This window comes from Myotis daubentonii, chromosome 5 (assembly GCF_963259705.1).
Source record: "Myotis daubentonii chromosome 5, mMyoDau2.1, whole genome shotgun sequence".
NCBI classification, from domain to species: Eukaryota; Metazoa; Chordata; class Mammalia; order Chiroptera; family Vespertilionidae; genus Myotis; species Myotis daubentonii.
The window spans coordinates 57,645,555-57,673,113 of NC_081844.1; the positions used below are offsets into that span (position 1 = coordinate 57,645,555).

At 44.0% G+C, this 27,559-nt stretch overlaps 1 protein-coding gene across 3 annotated transcripts in view; it reads right to left on the reverse strand.

Annotated features, from left to right (window-relative positions):
- Positions 1–27,559, reverse strand: part of ARHGAP10 (Rho GTPase activating protein 10) — a 262,224-nt gene that overhangs the window by 6,442 nt on the left and 228,223 nt on the right. For all 3 annotated transcript variants that reach the window (XM_059697888.1, XM_059697887.1, XM_059697886.1), the window contains one exon: positions 15,963–16,110. In XM_059697888.1, the coding sequence (XP_059553871.1) occupies positions 15,963–16,110 (148 nt within the window). The remainder of the gene's footprint in view (positions 1–15,962; positions 16,111–27,559) is intronic.

The window sequence follows — 27,559 nt, forward strand, 5'->3', positions numbered from 1 at the left end:
AGCAAAAGTCACTCCATTCTTCACCTGAAAATGTCTTCCTAATCAGGAAGGGAGAGGAAGGGTGAGTGGAGCTCTGACAGAGAATTTAAGACTGCCATTAGCCAAACAATCGTCATTTTGTCTCCTAGCAATGATTCAAGGTGCTTGAACAAGGGCGGTGGTGGTGGTGGAAGATGAGATGTCTTACCACACCCCCGTCAACTCTTTCTGGTCATAAATAGCCAAGCGATTAAATGATGGTCATCCATCTGCTCAGAGGGAGGACAGTGATGGGATAAAGATAAACAATGTGACTATATTTATAAGGCTCTTTAAAAACACAGATCATAAATTCTATAGTTATCTACGTAATCCTCACATCTTTCTTTTAAAAAAAAAGTCTTTTTGTTCTGTTGTTTTTTTAAATAAAGGGAAAATAACATTTTCGGAAAGCCAAAGAATTGTTGGGATGGCGGATGCAGAAGGTAAGGGCCGTAGCTGGGCTTTCTCCTTCTTGTCCCAAAGCAGAACTCAGAATCAGCAGCCTTTTCCTGGGTCCAGTTCTCAACCTTTTTTGTTTCTTTGTTTTCTGTGATCTTTTTCTTGTCGTTTAAAATATAGATTATTACATGACCCAACACTGACCAGCTCACCAGGACAACCTGTCAGACTTCCCACTTAGACTTAAATTTCTGTAGTGGAGTTTCCGTCTTCGCCACAATATCTCAGAAGCCTCAGCTAGTGCTTCTCCGGATTCCAGAATCCCAAGTGGGCACAAACATTGCAAGCTGGGACATTCATAACAGGGAGCAAAACACAGGTCTGGAGACGAGGCATAAGAAGTCACGTGGAGAATCGAATTCCTATGGAGGAGGAGACCCACACGAACAAAACAAAGTTTGGAAACAGAACAGAGTAGCTGCTTGGATACAAGAAACTTTTCAGAGACTTTTCCACTGGGAAGGAATGGGAGGAGCAAGAAGTGGTTAAATAAATACACTGAAGACCTGAACATGAAATCTTACCTCAGACAGCAGCGGTCGGGTGAGGGTGTATTTCATAGGCTTCTCCCTAAGCAAACTGGCCATATTGTTCTGAAGCCAAGCAATTATAAACATGAGCTTCTTTTTGTAAACCATCTCCTACCTTCCAGAATTTGGGTAGGGTGTGTGTGTGTGTGTGTGTGTGTGTGTGTGTGTGTGTGTGTGTGTGTGGTAATAAGTATCAACATTTTTTTAACAATTTAATTCTTTAAAATATAATACTTATATTTTCTCAAAAAGCAGTAGAGGAAAATTTCTAAACGTTCTGATACACTCTTCCTTTCTCTTCTTTGATTTAAAACATTTTAGAGGAATACTAAGCTATTTTGGAAATGGCGGCCCATAGCAAAGGTTTAGCACAGTGGTTCTCAACCTGCGGGTCGCGACCCCTTTGGGGGGCCAACGACCCTTTCACAGGGGTCGCCTAAGGCCATCAGAAAACACATATATAATTACATAGTGTTTTTGTGATTAATCACTATGCTTTAATTATGTTCAATTTGTAACAATGAAATTGGGGGTCACCACAACATGAGGAACTGTATTAAAGGGTCGCGGCATTGGGAAGGTTGAGAACCACTGGTCTAGCAGTTCTCAACCTGGCTGCTAGGAACGAATTAAGCTCCAAGGCATTCACAATGAATGAGCATCTCTCCTGTACATCTAGAATGGTTCTAGCCACCTATGTGTTGGGAGACAATTCTCTGTGTGTCTCTCGTGTTTCTGCATATGTTACAAACAGAGGCACTGGCTGCCTTTGTTCGGGATTATAGAGCAAACAGTCAGGGCAGATCGAGATTGTGACTTCCCTGGAGCAAAGGGCAGGTTTACTGCCCTTCCTAAAAGATCTGGGTTTCCTAAACTCCAGGTTCCTCTCCTGTCACACTCCCTGGAGGTGTTGCCTGGCCCAAGGGCACCAGCTGAGGGGAATTGGGACAGGAAGTGACACGCCTGATAGCCAATGCTATGATCAGGGGAGTCCCCTGCCAGCATCCAGGACACCACCACAGGCAATTAGGGAAGCTGGCAAGCAGAGTACAATTTCAGACCTCACAGTTCCTTACATGAACACCTTGGGAAAACTGGAAAATACTGAGGCCATTTTCCTATTCTGTGGCTTAGCAGAGAATCCTGGCTAAGACAGTTTTTGGTTAAAGATCAAAAATGATGGATGACATAAGCATAGAAATCTCCTTACCTAGTAGAACGTAAGGAAATGGTTTATTGTGTTTGGGGTTTTTTTTAATATTTTTAAATTGATTTCAGAAAGGAAGGTGCCGGGGTCCAACCCCAGCAGGTCCAGGGGTCCCCAAAGGTGTGGACGGAGTCGGCGAAGAAGGAATGACACGGAGACAGCGTTCAGTTGATCAGCAACCTAGCCAGGATCTCTAGCCCGGATCTCCAGAGAGGTTCTGCTTCGGATCTCCAGCCAGGTTCTGTAGCCATGTTCCCTCGCTAGGTTCTCCAGCCAGGTTCTGTCTGAGATCTCCAGCCAGGTTCGGTCACCAGGTTCTAGTCAGGTTCTCTTGCCAATTTCTGTAGTCAGGTTCAGTCCAGGATTTTTTGCCATGTTCTCTCCAGCGAAGTTCTTCTGTCTCTAGAGAACGTTCTGTGTAGGTTCTGTGTTCTGAATTCTGTCTGTTGTTGTCTTGTTGCATCTGTATTTATACCAGTTGATTCTAATCCTGTCAATTTCTATTACAAAGGTTAGGGCATTTCTTATCTCCATTCCAGGGAGTAAAGATTATGTAGCTTAAGCATGATTGTTTGTAGTTAAATTGATTAACTACCCGCCTGGCACTTAGTTAAGGAGTTTCATCCCCTCCCTAACTTCAGGGGAAAATCCCTACCTGGGGATTCAACCTTTCTCGGAGAGGTGACCTTGGTTAAAACACAGCGCCAAGAAGGTGAGCAAACATATTAAGAACCGTATGCCATATATGCCAGGTCCCTTGAAACAGCAGGGATGGACCGGCTCCCGGCAGGAAGGGAGAGGGCGAGTGAGGTAGAAACATCAATGATGAGAACAATCATTATCGGCTGCCTCCTGCACATCCCCGGCATGTGTCCAAACCGGGAATCAAACTTTGACCTCCTGGTTTATAGGTCAACGCTCAGCCCTTGAGGCACACCAGCTGGGCCATAATGAAATGTTTTGAGTGTCCTCTCCTACCACCTCCCAAATTTAAAACTGTTGTTTAAAATCTCCTTATTTCCTTCTTCCTGCTGCCGCTTTAACGCAGGATTTTTGATGAGTAAGACTGGCATGATCACAAGCCACCAATTTTATTTAATGATGAGCTGCTGACCAATTACAAAAAACGTGCCTAAGTGCTACATGTTTCCTGAAAGGCAACTTGTGCTTTGCAAAAATGGAGACAGAGTAGTCAACTCCTCCTGAAAAGCTCAGAAACCACATTCACCAAAACAAAAATAGATTCCAGAGAAACAGTAATATCTGTTTGTTTGCTATCTTCCTGATTTCACACACTACATGGCAAGAATCTTCTAAAAAAGAACGCCTCTCCACTCCACACGGGGAAGCACGTCACCACCTTGCTTTAAGGAGAAATGTTTCCTTCTGAAAGACAGGGACAAATGGACAAGAGAGTCTCACTAAAAACACATAGAAGATCCATACCACTAACTCAGAAACTCAGCCTTGAAAGCACTTACACTGAAAGTCCACCTGGTCTGGCCAGCATGGTTCAGTGGTTGAGCCTCAACCTATGAGCGTCAACCTATGAACGAGGAGGTCACGGTTCGATTCCCAGTCAGAGCACATGCCCAGGCTGCGGGCTTGATCCCCAGTGGGGGGCGTGCAGGAGGCAGCCGATCAATGATTCACTCTCATCATCATTCTCTCTCTCTCTCTCTCTCTCTCTCTCTCTCTCTCTCTCTCTCTCTCTCTCTCGTTCTCTCTCCCTCCCTCTCCCTCTCCCTCTCCTTCCCTCTCTGAAATCAATAAAAAAAAAAATATTTTAAAAAAATAAAAAGAAAGTCCACCAGGCTATTCCCAAGGCAACAAAGTCTCTTGTGTTTGTGCAGGGCAGGGCGGGGGGGGGGGGGGGGGGGGGGGGGGCGCGTTGGGAAGATCAGCAGGGAGCAGAATAGGCATTTGTGAAAGTGAGGAGAGAATGCTCTTCTATAAAAAGCATCAACACACTTGCTTTGGAAAAACAGGTCTGTATTCCAGGCCAAGACCCTATGGCTTTTGCAGTGGGGAGGAATCAGCTCTCAAGCACATGAAATTTGGACAGTAGCTGCATATGCTTACACTCTGCAGAGTTTATTCTTCTAAAATGTAACAAATCAGTGTTATATGCTGTTTCTCATTCACACTGTGCCCAACAGTCTCCAATATCAGACTCTACACTCTATGCAGAATAAAAACTTTTTGGCAGCAACAAAGCACAGACATTTCAGAAATGGGGGCGGCGGTTAGGGGCCTTAACTTTTAAAATTGGACAACAGCTGCAGAGTCACCAGGGGGCTCCTGCACCTCACAAACATTTTCTGGCAACGCACAGCCAGGTCAGGCTCTGGGCAGCAGCCTTGAGCGCTGAGCGTGATTTAAAATTCAAAGGATGCAGAAGAGGGAGAATGCAAGTCAAGAAATGACTGCTTATAGGAAGTGATTAAATCCCCCAAATAGCAAGATATCTGATGGCGGTTATATGATGTCAGAATCCAATCAGAAGTTTTCGCTGCAATGAAAGATTTTAAAAACTCATTTATTTGCAAGGTCTCTGAGCAGAAACTAACACATTAGTGGAATGATCTTGCATTTCAGCCTGAGAAACACACAGCATAAGTCTAGAACAGCTGTCCTGGGCAAAAGTGTTTGAAAATGTTAATAAAGACAGAAGGAAATATTGTAGATCTGTATATTGTGGGAAATCTCTGTTCCAATAAGTGCCACAGTTATTCCATAAGTGCCGGAGGGGGAGAATCCCACAGCCAGCACGCCGCTGGCTCCAACTGAGCTGGCAGAGGGGACAGCAGTGAAGAGAAGCAAACAGTCATGACAAGAGAGTCACCATCATCCACGGGACTGGGCAAGGAGGCCTTCACTGCCCCAGGCGGCCTCCAAACAAGCCCTGTTTGCTCATCATTCATGGTCTGGGAACTCTCAGCCAGGCCCATGCCGGGCCTTGGGGACACCCAGGGGACTATGCCATCTGCTCTCCATGAGTACCCAGGCAAGGGGGTGGAGGCTGACAACTGATCCTCATACTGCAAAGTGATGTGTGCCGTGCAGAGAGGTGCCCACGGCCCTCGGAGAACAGAGGAGGAAGCATCAAGCTACCAACGGGCACCCAGGAAGGCCTTCTAGAGGAGGCGGTGTCTGCCCTGAGCTGATGCTGCCATCGTCAGTATCACCCAAGCTCCCTCTGGGCACAGCTGCACAGTCCAGCACTGAGCCAGACACAACGCGTACAGGAGTCCCTGCGCTCCTGACACACTGCTACTCCACAGTCCACGTGAGAGGACAGCCTGAGAAACGTGAGAGTGACTTACAAATCACTTTATTTCCCGGAAAAAAACCCACAAAAAAACAAATAATCTACACCAAAGGGGAAAATTCCTGATAGTAAGTGGACATCACCGTTGTTTTTTTTTAAATTGTGTGTTCACCACCCCAAGTCAAGTCTTATTCCGTCACCACTTTAAATTAAAAAAAATGTTTTAAAGTTGCTAAATGCAATGTAGTGGGATTCTAGATTGGATGCTGGAATAAAAGAAGGACACGAGTAAAAACCCATTGAAATCTAAATAAAGTCTGTAAGTTAATAATGTTGGACCGAGATGAATCACTTACTTTAAACAAAAGTCCCGTGGTGCCATGTAAGATGTTAATAGCGGGGAAAGCTGGGGAAGGGTTTATGGAAACACTTTTATTTATTTGGTGCTTCAAATCTGTTTTCATTTATTTTTTTGACAGAGAAGAAGGGAGAGGGAGAGAGGGATAGAAACATCCATGAGAGAGAAACACGGACTGGCTGCCTCCTACACACCTCCTACTGGGAATCGAGCCTGCAACCGGGCACGTGCCCTGGCTGGGACTCGAACCTGGGACTTCTTGGTGCCTGGGGCAATGCCCAACCAACTCAGCTATATTGGCTGGGCTGTGGGAGCACTTTTATACTACTTTTGTGACTTTTCTGTAAATCTAAAACTATGTGAAAATACACTTTTAATTTTAATCAATAGGTTGTAAAAAGAATGACCCCAAATAAGCATTTTAATGACTGAAACACTAAAGGCCTCTTGAAATGACAATCACAAGCATAAGAAAAATGTTTGGTTGGTTCAATGACAAGAAAGAATTCCTGAGGGTTTCTTTAAAAAGTCACCTGCGCTGCCCATCTGAAAAATGGCAATTCACCAGGAAACTGACTTCTAAGAAACGGGACTCTTCCAACTAGGCTTGCTCTGTTTACAGGGTAGGCGGAGGTAAAGGGCAAGGCAGTGAATACTTTAGGGCAGTGGTTCTCAACCTCCTGGCCCTTTAAATACAGTTCCTCAGGTTGTGACCCAACCATAAAATCATTTTCGTTGTTACTTCATAACTGTAATGTTGCTACTGTTACGAATCGTAATGTAACTATCTGGTATGCAGGATGGTCTTAGGTGACCCCTGTGAAAGGGTGGTTCGACCGCCAAAGGGGTCGCGACCCACAGGTTGAGAACCGCTGCTTTAGGGTCTGAAGGCCACACATGGCAGGTCTCAGCTCCGCCATCATTGCATCTAAAAAGCAGCCACAGACAAATAACTGGGTGGCTGTGTTCCAATAACACTTCAGTTATGAAAGCGGGCGGCAGTGAGCCATCGTTTGCTGACCCCTGGGTTATTGGTAGGGATGACAGCAAATGCCCCTGCGCCCCCCTCTCCATCTCCACGGGCTCTGTGGCGGGGGTCCCGTGTGCCCGGAGCCCACCTGCAACACCCGGGCTTCCCTGTGGAGAAGCTCTCTGCACCACTGCCCGCCTCCCGTGCAGGAGGGAGGCAGCCGATACGTCAGGCCGGCACGTCAAAGCAGTAACTTGTTCACCCTTAAGAAAAAATGTCTTTTACAGGAGGCAGGTGGCCAGGGAGAAAAGGGCACCACAGGAAATGAGTCCCACACAGATAAGACAGAGCCTGTCGAAGAAGGACACGGCCACACTGAACGCTCAGTCCTCGCCCTGTGAGATGTTCAGGCTTCTGGGTGACTTTCCTCCTCAACATGAGTGGGCCCCACCAGCCAGTCAGCCTGAAACTTACAAAGGCCACTCCTAGGGCGATCGCTTCCTGGGCTTTCGCTATAAAAGAACTGCCTTAGGATCCCACCTGCCCAGCCTTTCCCTCGGAGCATCCCCTGAATTCCACCCGTCTCCTTCCAGACGATCATTGCGGAATCCGGTACGGGGCCTGAACCGAGAAGGAACCATGGCTTCATTCCAGCCAGTGTCAGGGCTTTGGAGGTCTCTGCATAACTCGCAGGCATGTTCCTACCAGCTCAGCCCCCTGTGAAACGAGCTGCCACCGACCTGAGGGCTGAACAGGGGCTGCAGTTGGGAAGGGCTACAGCATCACTCAGCTAAGAAAACCCTCCTGTTTCACACCAAACTGTTGGATGGGTTGCCTGTGGTGATAGAAGATGAGCCACTCACGCTGTTCAGAATATGGAGCTGGTGGGGCCCCAGGGGGAACCCCAGGCCTTGGTCACGCAATATCCAAAGGTCCTATTCACAGGGGCTTCTACAAAGTAGATTCTGACACAGAGAGCTTGGCGAGGACCCAGGCTGAGTCCTCCTGGAAAACCTACAGCAACTTCTGGAAACAACACAACTTCGGGTCAACACCTAAGGCTTCTGCAGGTCTTGAGAGGTTCTGCAGGTCTCCCTGAGCTGTTAGTGAGGAGATTCTCTAACGGACGAACCAGGAAGGCAGGGTAAGTGAAAATACGAATATCAGGTTAGGTTCTCCGAGGGAAGGGAATGCCAAGCAGGTGGCTGCCCAGAGCTCCCGGGGGAGCGGGAATTGGGTTTTATTACATGTGGTTCCTTGAAACCTCACAACAGCCCGGAGGGGCGGATGTTGTTATTCCCCTGTTACAGATAATCTTGCTAAGCCTTGGTTTGCTTACAAAATTGATGGAAGGCCCCCAAGGTTTTGAGAAGCAGAATGAGGCTTCACTGATTCTAAAATCAGTGCTTTTCTAAGTCTGGACTGTCTTCCAATGTGCAGGGAGCTCCAGGGCCCTGCCTGCATTTCAACCCTGAGACGGACCCAGCCAATGAAACGAAAAAGGAAAACAAAACGAGACTAATGGGAAGACAATTTTTGAGTCTGAGGCAGAAAAACAGCTACTATAAAATTCAGACGTGTCTCTTTCTTTTGGAAAATCCACTTTTCATTATGGGGCTGTAATAAACACGCTAGCTTGAAAATAAAATCTCTACATTTATTTACAGCACAGCAAAGGAAGACAGGAATTAGGCCACACATCAGTGCAAAGTACACAATAAAAATATCAAAAACACCCTAGCAAGACACAGGGGGCGTTAAGATGTGAGGGTGTCTGGCCAGAGTGGCTCAGATGGTTGAGCGTTGTCCTGGGCACCAAAAGGTTGCCGTCAGGGCACATACCTGGGTTCAGTGCCCAGTCAGGGCCTTTACAGAAAGCAACTGATCAATGTTTCTCTCTCACGTGGCTCTCCCCCTCCCCCACACACACCCCTCTGCCTTCCTCTAAGCATGTCCCACATGAGGATTTAAAAAAAAAAAAAATGTGAGCATACAAGGCATAATTTCTATACGAAGTTGGAGAGAAGACTCAAAGAAATACACAGGACAAAAACTGTGCCCCAAAGAAACGAATGTAAACAGACGTTTGTGGTCCATGGCCAAGCATGTGGGCCCTGAGATGAGCTTCCAGAGCTTACTGAAGCTGACGGGAGACAACTGGCTATCGCATTACTCACAGAAGATTATGGATGCTGCCTTGCTGCCAAATATCAAATGTCCAGGTCTCCCAGCCCTGTTTCAGGGGAAGATGCCCTCGTCCCCAAATCTCAGCCAAAGGTGTTGGATGATGAATGTGCAACAACCAGATTCAAGTGTTTATTCCCCAGACGTAATTATAAACCACAGCCACATGACAACGTAGGGTCAGTGCGCCCTATTCTAACTAAGGGCAGCGACCAGCTGACAGCCAGTTACCTCACTGAGTCTCAAAATTGGGGGACACCTATAATTTGAACAATCTTCCCAACAAGCAACCAATTTCAATCCCAACAGTAAAACAAGTCACTGTGAGAGACACCCAACTCCACCTCTGTCCCTTACAAGTCCTGAGGCGCAGGGCAACTTTCCTACCCTTCTCTGTGCCTGTTTCCCTCTCCAAAGATGAAGGTGTGTCTATGGGGATTAAAATGAAATGTCACTTATAGAGCAGGTAAAACAGAGTCTGTTGACCACCAATAATTAAAGTTCCATGGTTTCTGAGAAACACAAGAGGGCAACCTATCGAATCAAGCCATCTCTGCAGCCACTGACCACCAGCACTGCTGAAGCACAATTTCTCCCCCTGTAGGCCCCAGCCCCGCCACAGAAAGTCCAAAAAGAGCTAACTTCTGAGTAGAATTTACAAAGCTACTGTAGGCTCACAGCAAGGTGCTACACTTCTCCTGCTCTTTGGCCCGATTCCTTCTTACATTGGGCTATCTTAGACTTTAAACTTTCTGAACCCACCCAGGGACCTTACTGCTCACTGAGGTATGGGAGAAGGAACTGGCTTCCACGTCATTCTTCACAGCACCCAGCACCCGAGAACACACCCTTTCCAATGCAGGCAAGAGATCTCAATGTACCCCACCTTCTGTAACCAGGGGCCAGTCTGCAGGTGAGTAGAGCAAAGGTGCTAACCTTACTAGGATGGGTCCTCCCTATTGGCCAAAAAAATGCTAGGACAGGGCAGTTCATTCCTTTAGGTTAAGGATCACCCTTGCCTGATCTCTTTTTAAATCTGCATAGCTTTCATCCCCTTGTTACAAAAGCAACATAGGTTCATTTTAGTCAAATTAGTAATAAAGCAGATGTGCAAAAAAAAACCACAACATTAAAAGTTTTAAAATATAAACTCCCTATTTGTTCTTCAAACAATAATCATAATAAAAGAGGTAAAAATATAGGCCACCAACTTACAGGGTGAACTGACTGCCCCTGGCAAAAGGGTTGGAGCAGCAAAGTGGAGGAGGGATGGGCTGAGACAGCCTCCCTGAAGTGGGGGAGGGGAGGGAAAAGGGAAAGAAACAAAAACAAGGTGAACACAACCTTTGCCTATCACTGCTGCCACCTTAAAATTTCTAGCTGTGAGGCAGATTTCACAGATATGTTAAAAAAAAAATTTAAGATGATTTTTTTCTGAACTTTAAACAAATCATTCATGGCTTGTAGAATACTAAGCCACAAATCAAGTGTAAGGGGCACTTTGATATTTCCCGGGAAAATCCATCCACTTCCTAAAAAGCAATCGTGGAAGCAACATCAAGTGATGGGAAATGCCAAGTCACTGTCTATGGGAAAGCTCTGTGTTTGCCCAGTCTGAAGGAAGCAGGTTGTTTATTTCCTGCATACACAGTCCAGGGGTGACAGGTACCGGCTGTCGAGGAGGATGGGATTTTAAGCAACTAACATCAAGTCTGGGTGGACAGACATCTCTGCCTGGAAGCAGATCAGGGCACCCCCGGGAGAGATGCGTCAGGGATACCTGGACATTCCGGATAAACCAGGCCAAGCCTCTCATCCAGGGAGAGAGGAGCCCGCCACCCTCCTGGCCTCCCAGAGCACCCACATCTCCAGCAACTAAGAGCTTCCCAAGATGCTGCCATCCAAGCATGGGAGCTGCCTGCAGAAAAGGCGGTCTTGCTTCTCTTGGGAACTCTGTGGAGGCCGCTGAAAGCAATGCCGGAAGTTACTTAAACGAGATTTGCTTCTGTGGCAGGGAACTTATCAGGATTACCTGTCAAGGACCTGCCCCTTCACTTACCATGGAAGAAAACCTGTTCAGAGGGAACTACTTCATTGGGGGGAAAATGACCTGCGAACATTTGAAATACCTTGACCTATGATGTAATGTCCTCCAAGGAGACTGAGCCAGCGATTCTTCACTGGCCATGAAGTCACCTATCACCTCGCTGAGTGTACAGGTAAGTAATAGCTCCAGATTGATTGACTGCAATGAATAACACCTGCAAGTCATAACCATCAGCAGAACCCAAGAAATCCAATTCTGCTGCACTGTCTTCTACCTGTCAGAGGCCACAGCTGTGTTTATACACGGCCTCTACCTCAGCTTCTCGGCTGCTGTAGGTTTCCTCTGCCAACTGGCTCTCCGGTGGCTGGGGTCACGGTGTTTCTGTGCAACAGAGCTACCGGGTCCCAGGTGTGATCACAAACATTTTGGACTCCACTTTTCATGACCTGAGATAAGGCAAGTGTACAGTTTGGAACAGAGCATCACACCAGGCAGCCCAGGCACTGCCTCCTTTTTAAGCCCTGAGCAGGGTTTTAATGCCCCCACAGCAACACTGGGTTTATTAAAAGGGATCTTAATCGGCATTTACTCAGATCCAACTATATTTCATATTGTACGGTGGTATGCAGAGATAATGGATTAAAAAAAGACCACTACACACTCAATGAAAACTAAATTTACAAAAGCTAAGGAAAACAAAGAAAAATGTTATAAAGAGAAAATGGTGAAATTAATACTGGGCAATTTCTAGAGGAGTTTTGATGTTTAGAAAAAAGGAATATGGATCAGAAACCAAACATAGTTGCCTAAGAGACATTCAGTGATATGCAGAAAGAAATGAGATTTCCAAAAGAAAAGTTTTATTTAATAATACATCATAATTAAGATGGGATATAAAATGCGTTTTGATAACTACATCAATATCACTAAAATGTTCAGAGTATAAGCCCCAGTTTCTATCACTAAGAACTTTACAATCTTTCTTGGCATGAGGGAAAGATTAGTGCCGGGGTCCAACCCCAGCAGGTCCAGGGGTCCCCAAAGGTGTGGACGGAGTCAGCGAAGAAGGAATGACACGGAGACAGCGTTCAGTTGATCAGCAGCCTTGCCAGGATCTCTAGCCACAATCTCCAGCCAAGTTCTGGTCTGGATCTCCAGAGAAGTTCTGGTTCGGATCTCCAGCCAGGTTCTGTGGCCATGTTCCCTTGCTAGGTTCTCCAGCCAGGTTCTGTCCAGGTTCTCCAGCCAGGTTCAGTCACCAGGTTCTAGTCAGGTTCTCTGGCCAATTTCTGTAGTCAGGTTCAGTCCAGGATCTTTTGCCATGTTCTCTCCAGCGAAGTTCTTCTGTCTGTAGGTTCTGTGTAGGTTCTGTCTTCTTGGTTCTCTTCTAAGTTCTGTGTTCTAAGTTCTGCCTCTTTCTGTCTTGTTACATCTGTATTTATACCAGTTGATTCAAATCCTATCAATCTCTATTACAAAGGTTAGGGCATTTCTTATCTCCATTCCAGGGAGTAAAGATTATGCAGCTTAAGCATGATTGTTTGTAGTTAAAGTGATTAATTACCCGCCTGGCACTTAGTTAAGGGGTTTTATTCCCTCCCTAACGTCAGGGGAAAATCCCTACCTGGGGATTCAACCTTTCTCGGAGAGGTGACCTTGGTTAAAACACAGCGCCAAGAAGGTGAGCAAACATATTAAGAACCGTATGCTATATATGCCAGGTCCCTTGAAACAGCAAGGATGGACCGGCTCCCGGCAGATTAGAGAGTGCTATGGACTGAATGTTTGTGTCCCCCACCACCCCCCACCCCCCCAAAAAAAACTTCTAGATTGAAACCTTACCCCCGACTGTGAGATGGTGAGGAGACAGGGCCTTTGGGGGGGTGATCAGGATTAGATGAGGTCATGAGAGTGCAACTCTCACGAGTGGGATTAGTGTCCTTTAAGAGTCGTGCAGCCAGCAGTCTGTGGAAGAGGGCTCTCACCAGAACCTGGCAACCCACCCTCCACAGCTGCGGGAAATAAATTTCTGTTGTTTACAAGCCACTCAATCAAAGTATTTTTGCTATAGCAGCCCGAATTGACTAAAATAGATAGATAGGCAGGCAGAATGAAATTTGATATAGATATACAGGTACACACACACACACACACACACACACACACAAACACGTAACTATCAAATAACACTAAAAGGTACATATTAGCTCACACTAGAAGGAATATTGTCCTATTGTCAAATATCGGGTGTAGACAGATAAAAGTAGTATTTAGAATCTTCCTGTAGACAAGAGGGCTAGAGAAAGCTTCCTGAAGGTGAAAACAAAATTAGACCCTGAAGATCAGTCAGATTTGTCTTGAGCAAAGAAGGAAGGGAGACATTTCAGGCAGAGAGAATCAAAGTATGTGTGACGCACACAAGGGCCACTGGAGGATTAGGTTAGAAATGCAGTTTCAGGCTCCCCCTCAAACCTAAGCATCACCCGGGGGTGGGGCCCAGCAGTGTGGGCTTAACAAGGCCTCAATGGGGTCCTGACATGAGCTCAAGTTCAAGTCACGCCCATGACTTCATGATAAATCTGGACCACAATATGCTTTCAAGTAAATCCTTTAGGAAATATACCAACAGACTGGTGGTTGCCTGGGGGTGGGGGGGCTGGGTGAAAAAAGTGAAGGGATTGAGAAGTACAGATTGGTAGTTACACAATAGTCCCAGGGATGGAAAGTACAGCATAGGGAATACAGTCAATAATATTGTAATAACTCTGTATGGTGCCTGGTGGGTACTGGAAATATCAGGGGGATCACTACGTAAAATATATGATTGTTTAGCACTATGCTGTACACCTGGAACTATTATAAAATAATACTGACTTTCAACTGTAAATTAAATAGAGATAGACAAGAAACACTCTATAAATTTAAGAGAAATATGCGTCTATTTTATCTAATGCACAGAAAAATTCAAGTTCTTGATTCCAGACTTCCTTCAACTTCTATTTTCCGCTCTTCCTTTTTGGCCTCTGTGTTGGAGTGCTTTCCATGACATTTTAAAATTGGTGTGAATGGGAAGCTGGGGAATTCACTCCTCATTTGATTTATGACCAAAAATATCAAGCTCTTCATGTTTCAGGCATGGACGTGCTGTGAACTGAGCACTGCCTATCCTGTGGCTCCTGTCCCTTTTCTACAGAGTCATGATGGAAGAAGGATGCCTGACTAAACTGTACTCCACGGACTGTGGCAAACGCTCACTGAAAGGAATAATTAAGAGATCTGGTTTTTGCTTTAAACCCACACACGTGCAACGAATTCCACCCGGGAGTGCCCAGGATTACAGATTCCAGGTTCCTGTGTACCCACTGTCACTGTTGCTAAGATTACTAAAGAGAAAAGAATATATTCATTCAGGAAAAAATGACAGTAAAAATGACAAGCAGGTTTGAGTAACATCTAATTTAAATCCACAACACACAGTCTTCAGCATGCATAGATGACGATTTTGGAGGGGATTTCATCTGGAGACTGTGATTCCTACTTTGAGTTTCCCTTTGCTTTTCGGTTAGATTTTTCAAAGTCTTCAGATGACCCCAAACTTGAGCATACCAAGTTTCTCCGGTCCCTTTTAATACATAATAAGTTCCTAATGATTTCACATGAATCCAGTAGTAACTATTAAAAGCCATGTAACGTGACGCACACTTTCCAATTCCATTTAAAGTCCCAAGAATGCCCGCCTAGGGTTGAATGACATCATTATCTATGAGTTGTCTTAAGCAACCTTTATTATTTATTAATTTATTTTTTTTATCCTTACTCGAGGACATGTTCACTGATTCAAGAGAGAGACGGGGGTGGAGGATGGGGGTGAGAAAGAAACAATGATGTGAGAGAGAAGCATCGAATGGCTGCCTCCCAAATGGGGACTGAACCTGAAACCTAGGTATGCGCCCTGACCAAGAATCCAACCAGAAACCTTCCGGTAAATCGGATGATGCCCCAATGAGCTGAGCCACCAGCCATGGCTAAAAGTTTTTTTTAGCTTTAAACACAAGATACCCAAATACTTTCAGTCTGAATTATAAAATGAATTTTGGGTGCAATTTGATTGAATATTCAAGTAAGGAATGGAATTATTAGTGGAGTTCTTTTTTATCTTTCTGAGCATTTGTTTGAAATTTGATGCTCTTTTGATGACCCTCCACACCAGCAATCCTCATTCACTCCACAGCCTGGTAAGCACAAAAAGACAGACATTTATGTAGTCAAACCAGGTCCAGGGAATTGTGTTTGTATTGGTGTTGGTTGTCCTAATATCCCTGAGCTGACCTGTACATGTCTGGCATGAAACCAAACTGAGAAGATAAAATCAAATATTCCATCCATCAACTGTCAATTATGCAGGGTACCATGAAGTAAATAGAGCAGAATGCTAGCTATAAAGCCCTCAAAAATCCACACAACTAAAATATCCTTCTACCAATAGCTTCAACAGTCTATCGATCCCAATGCACGCATTCTCATATCTGCAGAAGTTTGCATAACCAGTGGGAACGCATCCCGAGGAGGACAATAACAAAGTTCCTTAGTGCAACCCAAAACTGACATGAGCTGAACTTGAAACAGACAGGAAACAGCACCCCTCCACCCCTTCCATACCCACCCCTTCCATACCCGAAACACAGACACTGCTCAGGAAAGGCCTTTTGTAGGGACCTTTCTCCCTGTGGCAGCCCCGCTGACTGGAGAACAAAGGTTCTCAGATCTAACAGCCTCAGTACCCACTGGCCATGAAAGCTTCTAAACAAGTCGCACCAAAAGGTCAAAGAGGGAAAAAAAGGGGCATATGTAATACTTTCAACAATAAAGATTATTTTAAAAAAAAGTCACAGCAAAGAAGCACAGTGAAACTTACGCAGCGGATGCCCAGTCTCCGTCAGCGACAAGGTGGTTTTTGTCTGGTCCAGGAAGCCCCTGGACTGTGGCAGTCGTGGGAGAGGGGGAGGAAAGTGAGTCCAGACTGCTGGTGGGGGTGTCCTCCTTCGAAGGGTTGGGGCTGTCACCTGTGCAGGAGAAAAATAAGGCGTCAACTTTCAAACGAATACTCAGGGGGGGAAAAAACAACTCCACAAATAATTATACCACAGCACCTGATTAGTCAATCAAATTATATCCAAAATTACATTTACAAAGCAGCTTGAGAGTACTGGGTGTCCTGACTTTAAAGATTTTGTTGTCTGCTTTTTCAATCAAAGATGCTTAAAATGCGTCATAGATAATACACAGTGAGGAGTGTTTTCCCCAGGAGAAAACACAATGATCAAAATCAGATCAAATGGAAGATGAAAGCCTCAATAGCGGCCACAATGACTTCCTAATCTCTGAGGAGCACTGTTATAAATTACAAGGGTAACCTCAACAAGTTAGGGCAGCACACTGGCCCCACAAGGTCCAACCTCTCACTTCCTAGTCACCTGATAGTTCTTCTTAAATATATGTTTTTATTGATTTTTTTAGAGTTAGGAAGGGAGAAAGAAGCATAGATGTGAGAGAGAAACAGCAATTAGTTGCCTCCAGTTTACACCCCAACCAGGAACCAAACGGGCAACTTGGGCACATACCCTGACTGGGAATTGAACCGGCAACCTTTTGGTGCACAGGTCATCTCTCAACTGAGCCACACTGGCCAGGGCACCTGATGGTTCTTTAAGTCATTGCCAGTCACCACGTAGCACTTAATAAATTAAAAAATTCTAAAGGGACCTTGTCTTCTGAGCTGGATTACAATTTAATAGCCCAACTTATTAAAATTCCAGACACAGAGAAATTCCATTTCCCTGTGAACATTAGGGAGGATGTGATACAAGAATCGAGCCCAGGCAGTGACTCCAGAAGATGACATCAAACCAAAACTAAAGAGCATTTCAAAAATGGGTTGCATGATTCATTCATTCACAGAGGACCCTTTTATGGAATACGGTTAGCATCATTTGTACACATTATGGTAGAAAACACAGAAGATGGAAAAGAGAGGCCCCCAAGAGCAGTGGTTTCCCTCAACTGGTCTTCTTGCTGTCACAGTATCCCAGCTACTACAGACACACCTGAACAGCACCCATCAGGGCTTGAAAACCCCTCAGCCAGACTGACACACCCCTAAATATTAACTATTCCACTGCCTCGTAGAGGCAGCAATGTTCTATTAAGATGGCCCAGGTTTGGCATTTATTTTATAGGTGATGGGTCTCAATAGCTGGCCAACAAAGTGCACCATGGAAGCAGGTAAAACATAAGGTGGAAGCCCACACCATCAGGCACAAAGAGCTTCTAGCCAATCAAACCTTACATTTCTCCTCAGCCCGAAATCCTCGAAACGGAGCATGCAGGAATGCCAGGAGCAGCAAGGAACTTGCTCTCAGAAAGCCATCTCAGACGGCTTTCACATCTATGAACAGGAAAGCACATGAGAAATGCTGGGCTCTGATTAAGCTAGATCCCAAGATGCTAATCTTGAAAATTGACTGTATGAAATCATTCTTATTTAACTCTGACCCAGCTTGCAACTAAGGCTAAGGGAGAGAACCTTAGAAATGGAAACCTAGAAAAGCTGAATTCAGGGAAGTGGATGATGAAGGGACATCGAGCTCATTTGCAGAAAAGAGCTGGATGGGCTTGAGCTATCCAGGCACCAGGGAAGAAGTAGCCTGCGTTTCCTAGTGGGCTGTATCCCGGAACAAAAATAAATCAAAGGAAGTCATAGTGGCCTATCATTGGGTTTAAACTTGGCCCTTCTGGGGCTGAATGACTCTAATTAGCTAAACACATTTGTGGTGGGGGCTTTAGAGCTGATGGTAAAGGATGGAAGGAGGGATTCTTTATGGGGACAGTTATGGGAAGATACCTGGATGATCCTGTGCAGAAGGCTCTGGGAAGGAAGAGTTTTCTGAACCTTTTCTTTCATGAGTGTGCTGTCGGGGAAGGTGCAAGATGTGGTGGGGCATGAGATGACCTGATGTCTGTGATCCGGTCTTCTCCCTGGTCTGTGTCGCCCCATAAAGCCTCACTCTGTCCCCATTCACAAATGTGCAACATAGTCTATGGCATGATTCCTCATTCAGTGAAGTCACCTTTCTACGGCCCTTCACTACAAAAGTGTTTAGCTAATCAGAGTCATTCAGCCCCACATAGAGGGGCCAAGTTCAAGACAAAAGAACTGAAACCCAGTGTAGACACTATGACTTCCTTTTGACTTATTTTTGTCCTGGCCCCTCCCCCCTCCCGGCCCCTCCAAAACACAGGCTACTTCTTCCCTCGTGCCTGAATAGCTCAAGTCCACCTCGCTCTTCTCTGCAAATGAGCCCACGAATAAGGGCCTTGACTGTCAGGCCGCTCCCCACTGTTCCTCAGTCATCATGAGTAAGGGCTGTCTTCAAAATTAAGAACATTTCAAACAGAAGCCCAGCATGGGGCCTGATGTAAACTCCTGAACATTTACCTGCACAACAGCTCCCACTTCAGGGCCTGGCTAGAAGTAGCAAAATAGGTTCGGCTCTGAAGCAGACAGGATAACCTTAACATGAGTCAGACGCACACAGCTTGCTGGATCCGGAGGCTGGATGCCAGCCCTCAGCTCTCTGGGCCCCATTCCCTGACTGCAGGGCATGACAGAGCAAAAGCAGCAAACAAGGGCCTGGGACCAGCTTACGCCCTGATTCACTCCCACAGGGAGAAACCTGTCAATGAGAAGCAACTGCGGGGAACTGGAGAGCCAGGGTCTAAAATTTCTTTCAAAAGACACCTGAACTGTGTTTACAACCAGATACCCCAGCTCATCCACATTGCCTCCAACCCTCTCCCCAAGCCAACTGACACAGCATAAATTGTCATTCAACATATTGCATCCCATCCTTTTAGAATTTCTGTCTTCCTTCCTGCCATACAGTGGCGATCTGAACCCTTGGGTGAAAACAATACTGGTAGAAGGGAATATGTTTACACAAACTGATACCTCACCCTGCTTTCCGTGGGCAACAAAGGGCACAAAATTCCTTTCGCCTTGACTATTCAGGAATAAGCTTATTTACCTGAGAATCGTGGAACTCAAGGGAACACCAACACCAAGCACATCAACAGTAAATACCCATGCGCATGTCTGAAACTTTAGTTCCCCAAAACCAAATCACTACTTTTTACCTTGTATGAAAAGAATACGATTTAAAAAACAAATTCTATGTTCAATGATTTCTGGAATGAAGGTTTTAACTGCTAGGAAACTAACGTGTACTTGAGAATTAAAGTCAGATACTTTCATCACTTTTCACATTTCACTTGAGTGTCACGCAACTTCTTAGGTGTTGCACTTTAACAGGCTTCTACGGACAGAGTAATCACCTGTGAGCAGCAAAGTTGTTCCAAGTAAGTGAACACAAATGGTGCTGATCGGCTTTCCTTATGAACAGACTCCAAGGTAAGAAACTCACTAGCAGCAGAACTACCACTGTCTAGAAGAGAAAATAACCCTCATAACATCCAGCTTAATTCCCACCATCTCCACCAAGCGCCTGCACACCACCTTTCCTGCCTCTTCTCTCCTTTCTTACAACTGTAAGTAGAAATCAAGTTCGCATCTCACTGTCATCTAATAGTTTCCTGACCTGGTTTTAAATCCCCATTTCTATTATGCAGTTTTTGAGGATGGAAACCATGTCTCAATCTTGGTAATCCTTGAAGAACACACTGCAGAACCAAACAAATCACGAGTCTTCAGAAAATAGCAACAGTGAACTCACGTTCATGCAAAATATCATGAACACAGAAAGCCAATGCCCGTAGAAATTAAGAAGTGAAAATTATCTACAAACCTCAAAGTAATGTTACAAAATCTGCACCCAGCTGCCAATTATCATCCTCTCCCCGTTCAAGCCACACACGGAGCGGGCCTAAGCCATTAGCCGGACATCCCCCGAGGGGTCCCGGACTGTGAGAGGGTGCAGGCTGGGCTGAGGGACACCCCCCCCCCAAGTGCACAAATTTTTGCGTACCAGGCCTCTAGTATCAAATTTAAAAAAGAAAACATGAAAGAGCAGATCACATAAAAAAAAAAAAAAACAAAACACCAGTCTGACATCAGAGTTCTTAATAGCATCAATGAATGCACAATGTTGAAATAATATATTTAACGTATCAAAAAATTTTGAACATAGAATTATATATTCAATCTCACATTCAGATGTGAGGCCATAAAAAAATTATTACACATAAAATACCCAGGTTTGCACACAAATAACTATATTGATAACACACAAAGAAAAGTAATATGAGATGTTCAACAAACTTGATAATGTCTATTGTTGTCTTTTTTTAAAACTCTAGGGCAAAAGAAAAGGTAAAAACACAACCAAAATTATCCAAAACCCAAATTCTGGAAAATGTCAACATGATGGAGTGGACAGCCCAGAGAGAGATGACAGTGGAGAGAGAAATGTAAATTATTTAATTTAAGAAATCAACAGATAAATGAGATTATAAATCCCCAAATAAGGGAAAACTTAGAAACAAAACAGAACATATGTCATTGGAAATAGCAGAATAACATTTGCTTTTTTGAAGAGAAAGCAGGAAAGAAAAAACCATGTATCAAAATTCATTAAATAAACATAAAATGACAGAAATCCAAACATAATAGTAATTACAATATATATAAATGGATTTAACTCACCAATTAAAAAAGCAGTGACTCTCCAAATGTATATTTTAAATCCAACAATATGTTACTACAAGAAACATGCTTAAAACAAAACAAAGATAGAACCAAAAATAAAAGATAGAAATACCAGGCAAATGTGAACCAAAGAAAGACAATAATCTTAAATAATCTGCATGAGAGACAAAGAGTCATTTTATATTGATAAAAAGACAAGATGATCAAACAAGAAAGAAAGCACCTAAATGCTACAGCCTCAAGGAACAAATAAAACTATGAGGAGAAACAGAAAATTCAACAATTGTAATTGGAAATTTTAACACACTCCTCTCAGATACTGCTATCAGCTAGGAAAAAAATACAAGGTCTCTGTAATCAAAAATTCAAAGCTGATCCACTTTTCACACATACCATATACCTAACACATCGAATATTTATGAAGGAAGACTAAAGTCTTAAAGAATTCCAAAGAATAAATATCATGCATACCAGACAAAACATTCTCATGCCAAAATTGCAAGTATTTAAAACCTAAATACTTAGATGTTACATTTTACATATATTGATAAACTAAGTGTGGTTAATTAGAGAATCACAATAAAAATTAAGAAAAAATTTATAACTCAGGACAATAAAAACATTTCTATCAAAATTGTGAAGCACAGCAAAATAATACCAGAGAATTTTATAGCTTGAAAAGAAAACAGAAAAGGTTCAGAATATGTTTATGCCGCATTTAAATAGGCAAAGTTCCTACATAATAATAATCAAATAAGAGTCACCATGACTGTTTAGGTACTGAAATTTAATTCAGTCAGGGTGAATTCTCAAAAAATTTACTAAAATGTATTTGATGTCTTTTTTATTTTAGTTTATTTATTCAACAGGGATTACTTGAATACTATAAATAATTATACACAGGCTATTCCATGAGGTAAAAAGCTAATACGCATAACTATTATTTTTACTAGAGCTGTGGTCGGCAAACCGGGCTGGTGAGCCACATGCGGCTCTTTGGCCTTCAGTGTGGCTCTTCCACAAAATACCACATGTGGGCATGCACGTACAGTGCGATTGAAACTTCGTAGCCCATGCGCAGAAGTCGGTATTTTGTGGAAGAGCCACACTGCAGGGGCCAAAGAGCCGCATGTGGCTCATGAGCCTCAGTTTGCCGACCACTGTACTAGAGGCCTGATGCACGAACTTCTGCAAGGAGTTCGGCCCTTGCAGCCCCAGCTTCGTCCGAAGGTCGTCCGGAAGGTCATCCAGACGGTCGTTCTGCTGTTCGGTCTAATTAGCATATTAGCTCTTTATTATATAGGATTACCTGCTGATATGTAAGACTTTCTCCCAAATCACAGTGGACATTGATGAGAAAATGTGGTTTAATGTATAAAAACTCACCCTAAGTACAGAGTAATAAATCACAAAACTAAACATAATCTACTTTACTTTTGAGAGTAGCTTCAACTAAAATCAGGTGGGCTTTGCCCAGCTGGCGTGGCTTACTGGTTGAGCATTGACCTATGAACCAGGAGGTCATGGTTTGATTCCCAATAAGGGCACATGCTTGGGTTGTGGGTTCAATCCCCGGTGTGGGACATGCAGGAGACAGCCAATTCTCTCTCATCACTGATGTTTCTATCTCTCTCTCCCTCTCCATTCCTCTCTGAAATCAATACAAATATATTAAACAAACAAATAAATAAGTTGATAGATAAATAAATAAAATTTAAAAATCAGATGAGCTCTTGGCAGCAGGGGGTGTTCAATGCTGCTCTAGCTTCGCCCCATGCCCCTCTCCCCTTGTGCCTGGACTCATGCTCCTGTCATTCTGTGTTTTCCATCTTTTAAATGGGGCTGACCAATAATCACCAAGGATGTCTTGCTTAGAGTAGTTCAACTTCTCCTTTGCCCAAATGGTGTGCCTGCTCTGATGATGCTCTCTCTACCGGAGGGAAGTATATCCTTAAAGACAAGCATTCTCTGGGTAAAAGTCCAAGTAGCATAGAGACTAACAGATCTGGGAACGAAGCGGAAAGGAAGAGGTTTAAAACTGGGAGAAAATTATGAAATGCTGCAGTAGGAGCAGAGTTTTATTTGTTTGTTTTGCTAGCTTATATAAGCCTATTCAAAACATAACCTCTGAACTAAGCAGGAAACATTCATGCTGCCCTAGTTTCCAGCACCATGTGGCAGATGTTATGACATCAATAAAATCTCCTTCAAACCATAGTGGTCTTTCCTCCAAATGTTACCTAGGACATAGGGTGTACTAAAAAGGAGAGAGGTGTCTGGGATCAAGAACAACACTCCAAAATTCATGTCATAGATACTCTGACTTACTTTGCTATAATAAAGTCTGAGTGGCTATATTTTACCATGTCAAAACTGGTTCCTGATGCTGCACTGACAAGTGCAAATTAGAATGAGCCAACACTCATTTCTCCTCCCCTCACCTCAAAATGCTGTTGAACTTGGCATTGTAAATAAAACTGAATGCTGAACAGCCAATGTGGAAGTGATATGTAAAAATAAAGCTAACTCTATCTAGAAGCTAGTGAGAAGCTCCAGATATATGAAACAGTAGCAAGAAAACATGTCTCCACCCATTTCCTTTTTTTCTTGTTTTTTTGTTAATCCTTACCCGAGGATATTTTTCCATTGTTTTGTTTTTGTTTTTTTAGAGAGAGTGGAAGGGAGGAGGATAGACAGAGAGAGACACATTGATGTGAGGGAGACACATTGATCAGTTGCCTCCTGCACCCCCGACCAGAATCAAACCCAGGACCCTTTAGTCTACAAGCCTGTGCTCTATCCACTGAGCAAACCAGCTAGGACTCTGCTGATTTTCATAAAGTCAACATGATAGATAGGATGGGACCAAAAATGGAATCTGAAGGCTGATGGAGATCAAAGGCTATAGCTATTCATTCTTCAATGATCAGTGCATGGGAAGAGTAGCATGCACGAAGTAAGGCTGTTCCCTGGAATATGGTTAATAAAGGTCAAATTGGATTGCCTGAGTCATGAGAACTAAGACATCATAGAACTGTCAGACCAGATCAGAACAACAACTCATCTTTTAACAAGGAATTCCACTTTTACCAAGGACACCCAAGGACACTCTAGTTGTACATGGCCTCACCCTCCCAACCCAAGTCTGCCTGCTTTCCTATTACGGGTGAAACTGTTGTGGACAGTGAAACATCCAAACGTTCCACCTCTGATAAAGGAGCTTGGCTTCCAGAGCAGCTTGCCACTCACTACTGCTCCAAAGGGAGGATCACAGTTGCGTCTGGTATGTTGTTTTGCATCTTGTCCTTGGCACAGGCATCCCATAATTATTGACTTACAGACAGGGGGGTGGCCAGATGCCAACTTTCCTGCAAGGTTGAGGAAAAGGGGGAATGGCCACACGCAAACCCCACAGAAGACAGCCTGTCTTGCCTAGCTGGATTATCTCGGAGGGCTGCATCCAAGTAGGCCGCTCCTTGGATACGGAAGGAAGGTGAACAGACTTGTTTCTTCACAGCCTACTCTCGTGCTTGGCTGGGCCAGAACCTCGTGGAGTTCATGACCTTCTCTGACTGAAGCTGTGATGTGCATGCAGAATGGCTGGTGCACAGCAGAGAAGCCTTTGAGCAGCAGGCCTGACAAAAGGCATGACCAGATCCAAAGCCCAGGAGACACCCAACCAGCCAAAGAAAATCTAGCCCTCCCTCCACATCTCTCTATATGCAGTCGACTTGAACTCAAATGGCCAGGTAATGGCAATACTTGCTTTAAGAGGCACTATCACCCTGGAAGGTATGCTCAATGGTTAGGGCATCGGCCCACATACCGAAAGGTCCAGATTTTATTCCCTGTCAAGGGCACCTGGGTTTCAGGTTTGCTCCTCAACCCTGGTCGGGGCACCTGTGGGACACAACCAGTTGATATGGCTCTCTCACATCGATGTCTCGATCTCTCCATGTCTCGATCTCTCTCTCCCTCCCTCCCTCTCTCCCTGACCCTTCCTCCCTCCATTCCACTCTCTCTGAAAAAGCAATGGAAAAAATATCCTCAGGTGAGGATTAACAAAAAAAGAAGAAGAGGAGGAGGAGGAGGAGGAGGAGGAGGAAGAGGAGGAGGAGGAGGAGGAGGCAGCACTATCCATGGTGGCATTAAACATATGGTGGTATTAAACAGGTAAGATCTACAGAAGAAGAAAAAAAGTCCTAAGTAAGACAAAAATTAAAGTTGATATATTTTTAGGCCAAAAATCTATTCTTACCCTTCTCAAAACATAGCCCAGAAGGTTTACATCATAGTATATTGTACATTAGTTTCCCTTAAATGAAGAAGTATACATGGAAGGGGAAGGGGAAAGGGGGGGGGGGGGGAGAGAAGTTAGTTCCTTCCTTAAACTAATTAGAATAATAAAGATAGGTTAGGGAACTCAAAGTTTGACTTTAAAAGTGAGCTTTTGAATTGCTAATGTAATTGGGTACCTCTCTTTAAAGGGCAAACCCAACACTACCACTCAAAGGGAATTCTTTACTTCCATAAGAACAGTAGGTGGTAAATGATGACTGTTAAAAACACAAAACACAGTCTAGATTCTTTGATCAGAAAATCATCCCTAAGTTTTACATTAGGGAAAGGGGCAGGGGGTAGGAGAAATTATCCTGCCAACTGCCCATTAAGGAAAGAAAGCTAATTGTGTTTCTCAGCAGTGGGAGGTGCATGAGAGACAGGTTATAATTGCCGAGTGGAAGGAAAGGTTCCTAAAGTCCCACTTAGCCCCATTCTCGGTTCCACTGCACGTTAAAGCTATATCGTGCTGGGTGGGGGGCAAGATGTCCCAGTTCCTCTCATTCCATTTTGCCCTCCTCAAACAAGACAATCATAAGGAAACTAAGTAACAGGCAGATCCATGACAGGCAGTGGCTAGATGAGACTAATTGAATCAGATAATACAATTTCTCCAGCTGAAATCACAACTGCAAAAGGGAAATTTGACTCTCCGTGGAACCTCTCACCTCAATCACAAAAGCACAAAAACAAAACTACATATAGATACGTACCCCCTCCCCCCAAAATAAAACTGAATAAGAGAAAAGGCAACTCCTGAACTAGAAATTAACATGTCTCATTAAGACATGAAAAGATGTAATGCTATTGCCATAAAATGATACTGCAGATTTTTTTTTCTATTGTCCAAAGGTTTAAAAATTAAGCATAATGCTAGCCCGCAAAAGCTATTGCAGCGGTTCTCAACCTGTGGGTTGCGACCCCTTTGTGGGTCGAATGACCCTTTCACAGGGGTCACCTAAGACCATCGGAAAACACATATATAATTACATATTGTTTTGTGATTAATCACTATGCTTTAATAATGTTCAATTTGTAACAATGAAATTGGGGTTCACCACAACACGAGGAACTGTATTAAAGGGTCGCGGCATTAGGAAGGTTGAGAACCACTGAGCTATTGGCTAGCTAAGATATGCCAAAAGTGTACTCTAGAAAGAGCTGAGGAGGGAATTAGCTGCATTATAATCACATGGCATAAAAACAGATTCTGTCAGAACCTCAGAGCAGCAGCTAACAGGCTTAGGTTACAACTCCAAGAACCACCTCTACTTCTTGGGAAGGTTGACTGAAGTCTGTAGCAATTCAATTACAAGATGAATAAGACAAGTTCGGTTGCAATGTCAACAGAAGTCAAAGCAAATTGCTCTCTTCTATAAAGCAGAGAGCATTTTTATATCGTAATCCCAGACCAGAGGCATTATTTACAGACTGAGACTTCTGCCCACATAAAGAAACAACAGATATAACAACCATGTACTATTATGCTTAGGAAACAAAAAGTTAATCAGATACCATCTTCCATAAACTTCTGAGGGAAGCTGACACTGTGACAGCCCAGGAGATTTAGGACAAGTGCTGGGAACAGACTCCAGCCCAGGGAGATGATGAAGGCTACTGGACTCCTAGCCATTTACCTATCCTCCTCCCACTATTCTTCTCACATAAGAATGTTAATTACTGCCCGGCCAGTGTGGCTCAGTGGCTGAACCAGGAGATCATGGATGATTCCTGGTCAGGGCACATGCCTGGGTTGCAGGCTCAATCCCCAGTGTGGGGTGTGCAAGAGGCAGTCGATCAATGATTCTCTCTCATCATTGATGTTTCTATCTCTCTCCCTCTCCCTTCCTCTCTGAAAGCAAGAAAAATACATTTTAAGAAAAGAATGCTAAATACTATCAATTCTCAGATTAAGACACTAGTGACCAATGAACCTATTTATTACACTGGACAGAAACCAAAAGACTCAGTTTCATTTTCTATGAAAGTGTATGTTTAAGCCCTCTGCTTCATACATCAGGCCCTCAGGAAAATAGAAGCTAAAATTCTGGAGGATTTACTACCTGGATGGTGTATAGCCATTAACACATTTGTTCTTGGCAAAAAAACACATAAAATTTTATTGCCCCAAACTCATGAGGCGTAGAGGAGAATTTGTAGAGATCATAAAAGACAGCAAGAAGTGACAGAGATTTAAATCCAGGTTAGTCTGAATCCAAACTTAACCACAAATAATTCTACCATTCAATAAAATTCTTCGCTGCCTAAGTACTTCCAGTGATAGAGGTTCCCCAAAATGCTAGGACAACGTGATTCTGAGAGAGCAGCCCAGGTAGAAGGCGAAAGACATACTGCTCAAACAGGAAATCGCTAAGCAGCAAGCGCTACCCTTTCTCAACGTGGCGCCAATAGAGTCTTTTCATGTCAACTCATGCAAGAGGGACTCCATACCC